Source organism: Gavialis gangeticus, unplaced genomic scaffold, assembly GCF_001723915.1.
Source record: "Gavialis gangeticus isolate Ggan-Ray unplaced genomic scaffold, GavGan_comp1, whole genome shotgun sequence".
Lineage (NCBI taxonomy): Eukaryota > Metazoa > Chordata > Crocodylia > Gavialidae > Gavialis > Gavialis gangeticus.
Window position 1 is genome coordinate 73479670 of NW_017729024.1, and position 8652 is coordinate 73488321.

An 8652-nucleotide genomic window follows, 5' to 3' on the forward strand; every position below is an offset into this window, starting at 1 on the left:
TTGTTGTCCCCCCCCCCCCCGCCTGGTACTATGCATCCCCCTCCCCACTAGAATTACCTGCAGGGAGCTGCTCTCCATTGCTGCTGTATTCCTGGCCTTGTGTATTTGTGTGCATGCCCCCTGCATCCCGTTCCCCCCAGCTCCAAACAGCCTCTTGCAGGCTGGAACTCTGCCAGCTTTCAAGGGAAAACCCTCCTGTTTCCTGTGTTTTTTCCATGGTAAACAGAAAACCTGGATCCCTACACATGATACTTGGAATCTGAGAAATGCTGTCCTGGAGTCATTCAGCCTGGGACCAGGACTTAAACGTTCACATTTCAGGACTGTCCCGCCCAGTTGGGGACTGGTGGTCACCTTAGTAAGAATGCAGTGCAGACTGAGGGAATTGAGGCTCACCCCCCAAAAATCCTAGGATAAGGTATACAAAACCACAGAAATCTTTGAAGGGTAGAAAAGGGAAATTGAAAACAGGTGCATACATTGAATTAAAAATAAATAGAAAAAATTGCTTGCTTTTTATAGTATCTAATTAGTTTTATTAAGCAGTTGAATGTTTCTTAAACATATTTACATGGAACAATGTTTAAGAAAAACTCATGAGAATTGTAAAATTCATTAAAAAGGCAATTTTGTGTTAAAACTGCTTCCACTAAATTCTGCTAGAATTGATTTCAACTATGGAAAGGAGTAACTATTACTGTTTTTTTCTAATTAAAGTGAGAAATATTTTGAAATCCATGTTAAAATGATTATAAATCCTTCTTAAGCAAGAAACTTTCTTTGCTGTAACCATGATCCCCTAAATAGCTGTTTTGAAGAACATACTAATTTATATAATAGTTCTTTAAAATATTTAAATTAGTATTGTGTGTAATAAACATGTGCACTTGTTAAAAGAATGAAAAAGTTGGTTCAGAAGAAAACAGTACAATTTAAATACCATATTTATTCAAATATAAGATGAGCTCCCCCCGCCGCCAAACAGCATGGGGAAAAATGCCCATCATCTTGTATCTGCATATGAAGCAGAGGAGGGAACAGGCAGTTCAGACTCTGCCCCTGAGCCTGTGTCAGGTTAATAGTCAGACCCACAGCAGCCTCCTGAACCCCACTTCCACTTTCCTTCTGCAGCTTCTGCCTCCCACCTGTCATGTTCCCCTCCACTTACTGTCAAGCACAGCTCAGCTGGAGCTCAGGCTGGTCTCTCCAGGGCACAGAACACGTGGAAACTTCTTCCCTTGCCTGGCTAATCAGCAGTGCCAACACTCCTGCATTGCCTGTCCAGCCAGTTAGCACTTCCAACACTGCTGCACGGCCAGGCAAGGCCTGGGCTTTCATGTGCTGTGCTTCTGGATGGAGCATCCCCAGCAGTGTCTGACAGTAAGGGGGGGATGGGGGGCACGAAGGGGCAGAGACTGGGGAAGCAGGGAAGGAAGAGACCAAGACGGAGGGGCAGAGGCTGCAGGGAGCAAGGGGTGGGGGAGCTAGGTGGCAGGGGGGCCAAGTGGGCAGGGCAGAAAGCAAGATAGCCACCTGCCTCTTTCTCCCACTCGTCCCCTTCAGCCACTGCTTTCCATGCTGTAGCAGTGGAGCAGCAGGGGATTCAAAACAGCCCTCCAATACTTACGTTCTGTACCTGGAAAATTATAATAAATGTATACATTTTCCATATATAGAATCTAATTATTGGGGAGTCATCTTATATTTAGGGTTGTCATATTTGAGTAAATGCAGTAATTTATAAAGACTCATTAGTTACTAAAAATCTCAGCAAGCAAAATATATCAAATAATTTTTTTATGAAGTATACAGTAACACCCAGTGTGACATTAAAGAAATAATAGTAAAGTCTATCCAGTAAGTTTCTGCTTTAACTAGAGTTTTTCCATCTAAAAAAGGGGCAGGCAATTATTTTGGGCCGAGGGCCACTTACCCAATTTTGGCAAGCTATCAAGGGCCACATGGGTAGCCCCACCCCCTGGTCACCATCTTGGGGCCAGTGTCCCAGAGCAGAGCGCAGGAGTCTGTGGAGCTGGGCTGATCTGCCCACCCCTGATCTAAATATTAAGCAAACAAACAAACAGAAAAAGACCACCTTAACTGTGGTGTTATGTTTTCAATACCAGTGTTTGCAGTGTCTAAATGTAGACGCAGTGATACAGTCATGACCAGTTGTTAAGATTTCATTTAGTTTTGAAGTGAGCAAGTGTTGTCTGTTAGCTAACTTGTTTGTGAGCTGTAAGATGAATTGTGTGTCTTAGTCTGTCTTACTGTTTCAGAGTGGATAATATCCACAGTATAGAAACCATCACAGCTGACTGGTTTTAGTGGAAAGACCAAGAATTAATATATTTTGAAACCAAGCTGTCATTTTTCCTTTACAGAGGTTCTCTGCAGAGTAGAAACAAGATAATAAGGGAAAGATTTTGTTGCCTTGACAGTATTCCAAAGCTGTTCTGTGAACATGAAGTGAGATTTCAGGTTAGGGATAGGCATTCAGTTCCAGAGCTGCAATTTCTAGGAATTTCTGGAGCTCTCCTGGTCTCGTGGCAGGGACATCACCTTTCCTGCCTGTTTCTGCTGATCAACAGGACCAGGAGAGAACAGCCCCTGGGTCTTCACTCAGCCATCCCCTTGCTCAGTCTTGCAGATCAGCTGATCAGTGGGAGCAGAGAGGGGGCAGTTCCCAAGCCACTCCTTGCCTGGTCCCCTGATTTGGGATCAGGAAGTGAGCAGCAGTGCCAGGTGTCCCAATGACTTGCTGCTGGGGGAGCTAACAGGGAGCCAACCACTCTTCCTCACTGCCCCCCCCCCCTTCACCTTGGATGTGGAGAGGAAGAGCCAGGCACTTTGGGATCCTGGGTGTAAGTGTAGAGGTGTTACATGTGGTATTAGAAAACTTTCTGGAACAGAAAAGTTGCTCTTAGCAGTTTGCAGTCTAAGCACTAGCTTTCTTCTGCCACAAACTGCTTGAATGCAAGTATACTTATTTCCTGGCAAAAATGCAATGGCTGTTCATGGGCTCAGTCTGCTAAACTATCATTAAGTTTAATATCAAACATTAAACTTCTTTAACCTGTTAAAAAAAACCCATTCTTTTTATTAGTAATTTGAAGTGCTTATTTTGTGTTACAGGGGTGTATTTGGTGGCCGTGTTGGTCTGAGACAAAAAGAAATGCAAAACTCTAGACCTCTAGATTCAGAGATGATACCTTTTATTAGACCAATTAAGAAGTCACAAAAAAAAAAAATCTTTTTCTGCAAGCTTTCAGGCACACACACCCTTCCTCAGGCTCAAGGAAAATTAAAGATGGTAAAAAGTTACCGTAGATAGAAAATGAAGTTTATTTATTAATATATTTTTTGTTGCTATTTCTTAGTTGGTCTAATAAAAGGTATAATCTCTGAATCTAGAGTTTTGCATTTCTACTACATATTAGCCATTTTGAATGAAATGAACTTGTGGAATTTACCTTTAATCTTGGAGGTATTTAACTGGTTCTGATAATGAAATAGTAGTAATCAGGAAGGCAATATGATCATCAGAGAGAATGGTATAATTTTCTTTAACCATACTAATAAATCCTTTACAAAACATATTTGTATATCACCTGGACTGTAATTAATAGCAGTGCCAAATTTAGAAAAAGCAAGGTGAAATTATTTATCAGTATCTGTAATGAAAAAAGATAAATCATGGAAAATGGCTTACATTATGATAACTTGTTTCTTTAATATTTTTTTCAAGTTCTTTGATGTTATATCAACCAGTGAGAAGCCGTTGGCAGAGCAAGACTGGTATCATGGTGCAATTCCAAGAATAGAAGCCCAGGAGTTACTAAAACAGCAAGGAGACTTCTTGGTGCGAGAGAGCCATGGGAAACCTGGTGAATATGTCCTTTCTGTGTTTTCAGATGGACAACGGAGACACTTTATCATACAATATGCGGATGTACGTCTGATGCAGTATTAATTTTTTTAATATCAAACAGGCAATTATTTCAGATAAGTAATTCACAATATGAATAGTTTTATCATGGATAACTATGTGGGAGGATTTAGTCTACAGTACATTTTCAGTTTTCTTATCTTCATATGAAGTAATTGGGAAAATTGGCAATTTTAGCTGTACTGTATAGAATTGGGTGTTCAAATTAAAAAAGAAAAAAAAATGTTGGTCAGATATTTCTAAGAAAAAGCTGTTTGTGGTTGACATTCTTTGAATTGTTTTCCCTAGTAGAAGACTAAATAATTTGCAATTTATTGCATTTATCACAGTTGTTGCTAATAATTTAAATGTTTAATGCATGTACCTTTTTCTTATATTTCACCCTCTTATAGTAGAGGTTTGACAGCATTCTTGTGATTTCATATTGTTGGCAGTTTCCATTGCATCCGTCCTACCAAAGATGGGAAAGCTTACACAGCAAGAGATTGTATTGTCTTCTCTATGCTGTTGTGAATTGAGATCTAGAAACCCACCTGAATCCTGTTCTCTTTTTATGTTAGTTTTAGAGGTATGAACATACACCCAGTAGGAAGCCTGGCACTTGACCTTGAATTATCATAATTCTCTGAGTGCAGAGATCCTTATGTCATAGTGCACTTCAGAGTGCCCCACGGAGCAGTATACACAGCATGCTATGAGGACTACTGAGATGTCTAGCCCTGACACGCTGATTTTACCCAGGATCTGTTATGGTAAAGCACCACATCAGTGGCCAAAGTAGCCATGTGCATATATGCTGTACCAACACAGCAATGTCAGGAGTGGCATGCTGGCAAGAAGTTTTCCCAGGATAACTTTCTGGTGTAGACATGTCCTTAATTTCTCATTCTGTCTGCACCAACCTATTCTTGAACACAGAATAACACCCCAATGACAGAAGCAAGTTTTAGTATATTACAGAATAGTGGAAGGAATTACTGATGGTGACATAAATGAGAAAAACTTTGTTTCTTTTGAATTGTGATTAAAATCTTGGCATTGCCACTTTTACAATATCGCTTTTCCTTGGACTCTTGTACTGGTCCCTGGCAAGTTTTCTCAAATGCTTAAGACTAATGGGAAGAGATGTATTTGTGTATTAGTGTGTGTTATACTTTTATGTCAATTCTTATCCTTTTTTGTGAAAAACAGACCTACAAATGAGCATAACGGTATTTTTGTGCTGCTCTTGTAATTTGCCTGTAAAATAATAGATCAAAGAACAAGTGCAAAACGTTTTCAATATGGTACCAATTCAATATACTACATGCCTCTTGCAGTTTTGTGTGTGCAGTCCCCAGAGATCTAAGCTATTACCTACTCCTTTATTTGTGGATTGGTTTATTCGTACATTTTAACTCCAATTTCACCTTCCATTCTCAGCCAGAATAGTCATTTTTGTGTAGTGTCTTCCTTGCATTGAAAAGGGATAATGTGCATCTTTTTCGGGGACAGTTGTCAGTTTTGATCCATGCTCCTTCAACTGGGAGTGCACATGAATAAAAGTGCATTCTACATTGTAACCAATTCCACTATAGTCCTGTATTAGTAGCAAGCCTGGTCTCCACTATTCTGAATTTGTCTTTGAATCTAAGGCTCAAGAGTAGCAGTATAACATGCAAAAGTATAGTATATGACTGTTCCCAGTGATCCAGTTAATACTGCTTTAACTGTTCTTTCTAACTTTTTAATATGACCAACATTTTAAAACAGTTTGTCAGGAAATCCATTCAGAATTGCAAATTTATTTTTAACTTACCCATTTCCTAAAAGTTCAGGTTATTTTTAATAAATTGATTTTTTTTTCTAAGGCCTCTAAGAAAATATTCCAAAAATATGTGTATATATTTAACAAGTATGGAATAAAGAGAGTACATTGGACTAGAAAAGCAATTTAGTCTTCTCAGTTGAGTGAATGTGTATTGTGCTCAAGATCAGTTTATTTGTGTGGCACCACCTCTTTTGAAAAGGAACCCCTTTCTTTTATGGTATTATCTTATGGCTCAATTTTTAGCTTGGGTGTCTGAAAGTTATCACTCAATTCCACTAAAGAAACTAACAAAAGTTATAACAGTTGTGCCTAGGAACAGAAATTACACATAAACAGTAACCGGTATAATTGATCAGAAACCGGTTTAAACCTATAACACAACTGAAGTTTAGTGCACATAAACTACTTTCAAAATGACTGAAACTGGTTTAGGATAAACCTGGATGGATGTCAAGACTTAACTGCTTTAAATCAGTCTATTGAATTTCTGTCCTAGATTCTCTCCAGGCTCAAGTTAACTCAGTCTCCCAACATCCCAGGATGCTTTGCATCTCTCCTGCAAACTTTCCCTCTCCTCCCCCTGCAGGGTGGGTAGGCTAGCCTTGGCCCAAGCTGCCTGCTTCAACTGAGCAGGGAGGTGTTCTCAATTGTCCTCCTCTGGCTTCTGGCCTGGGCCACTACAGGCATGTGGCTGCATTTTTTGGAATCAAACGTGAATATCTGTTCACTTGCTTATCGGTTCAATCTATGCAGCATAGATTCAACCTGCAAAGATTGAATCGATTCAGCCTTGAGCTTTTTGACTGTTTGTACTTTAGCCTTTGGGGTAGTGACCTTTTCATTGTGCTCTTACAGAGGGATATCAGTGCATGAAAAGGTCCTAGAAGCTACTAATATAAAAATAATAGATAATGAAGTTTCCTGATTCTGGAAGGTGCTGGGAGTACTACTTTATTAATTATTTATAAGAAATGGATTAAACCTGTATGTGACACCCTGTTGTAATAGATTTTATAGGATATTTTTGCTTGTCCATAGGATAAACAAAAAGGAAATCAAAGCTTTTTTCTATTAAATCTTAATAAATAATTCCTTCCTTACCGTTAAATCAGTTTGAGTGTGTATAAGAATTACCATGTTTAATAATCTGAATTCATTGCTTTAATTCAATACCACTTTATTTTCAAATTCTTATTTATGATACTATATGCCTAGTGGCCTTAATCATGGACCAGGAAACCATTGTGCAAACCACTATTCAAAAACATAGTCCCTGCCCCAATGAGTTACACATGGTTAGAGACTGATGGGAGGCAAAGGTGCAAGAAACAGTGGGATGGTATTAGGCAGTTGTTAGTAGCCTAATTTTGGTTTACAGGCATTAGAACAAAGGAAGGCCTTGAAAGAAAATAACTAGGTAGCTCAATTGATATTAATTTTGAGCTCTTCCTAAGTATGACAGGCAGCATGGGGGGAAAGCACAAAGATGTTCACGTGAAATTGATTGCTACTGGTATTGGCCAATTGGAAGCAATAATGGGCTTTTCAGTAGTGATTCAGAGTTGTTAACTGTGTGTGAGGGGCAGTTGGGAAGGGAGATGACCATGAAAACCGTGACATAATTGATCACTTTCAGGATCTGAATTGTGCAGCACAATTTTTTCCCCTGAAAATTTTTTTCTGAATCTCTTATCACTAACACCATATGTCACTTGCATTTTTTTCTCAGCACCTGTACACACAACTTTCCATGACAGTCTGTGATAGCAAGTATGGATCCTAAAACACTTTATGATTCAGCGTGTTGACAAGAAAGCTGCTCTAGCAATAGCAGTATTTTTCTTAACATGTATTTTGGGAACCATTGATCCTACCAGATCATGGTATATGTGTAAGAGGTCACCCAGACATTTGATGCATATGCCTAGGCAGGAGTCTTTGGAGGAGTGGAGGCTGTCCAGACTGTCCATCCCACCTTTAGGCCCCTGAGACAGAAGCCAAAGGCCAGACTGGGCATGTCCACACATACAGGCATGTATGCTTGCAGGAGCTCAAATAAGAGTGGCACAGATTTGTGCCAGAGATTTTTGCCTCAGCCTGGATGTGCCCTCTGGTGTGGGGCAAGTTGTGCCACGTGGGGCAAAATGACCCTTCCCAGCTTCTCCCGCATTTGCAGCCAGGAGGAGCTAGAACCTGGGGCCAGCACAGATGGTGACCACAACAGTATAAAGAGCTCCCCTGGCAAGCAACTCAGGGAGTTTCTGAGGCCCAGCCATTTGGTATGTGGGGACACTATTGTGCCAGCTGGACTGCTGAAGCAGCCCTAACCTAGAGTGGCCCCTGCACCCTCTACCAACTGCAGCACTCTGGTAGTGGGAGCTACTGCCTGTCTGTGACCTGCTGCCACCTGCAACAGCACCACCCGATTGGACCTGTGGCCCCATGGCTGCACACCTGCCAGACCAGGATGGGGTGCCCCCGCTCTACTGTCTGGGTAGCTGTCACCCAGAAGATGTGCTGTTTGCTGTTGCCTGCTTTGAACTGTCAGAGCATATCCTCTTGGCCCCAGATGGCAGGAGGTCAGCCACTTTGTCTGCCCTCTAGTTGGGTCACCAGTGCTGGCTCGGGACAGACTCCTCCACCCACGTCTTGTCAGTTGTCTTGCCAGCAGAGATCCTGGTGTTCCCTGTTTAAAAATTGCAAATTTGCTGATCAGAATCCCAAATTGTCTCATTAAAATACCCAAAATAGTGTTCTTCCGTGTTTAAAATGAAATGCCACTATATGGAGAGGGCTCAGTTGGGAAATGTTTTATTGATATATTTACAAGATTAAAGCAATTTGGAAGCCTACCAGTGCCTCTATCATCATCATAAACCAAATTCTAAATATC

The 8652-nt window shown here is 40.6% G+C and overlaps 1 protein-coding gene across 1 annotated transcript in view; it reads left to right on the forward strand.

The window, feature by feature from the left end:
• Nucleotides 1-8652, forward strand: part of FER (FER tyrosine kinase) — a 437414-nt gene that overhangs the window by 200151 nt on the left and 228611 nt on the right. The window contains exon 12 of the mRNA XM_019517242.1: nt 3749-3952. Coding sequence (XP_019372787.1) covers nt 3749-3952 — 204 coding nt within the window. The remainder of the gene's footprint in view (nt 1-3748; nt 3953-8652) is intronic.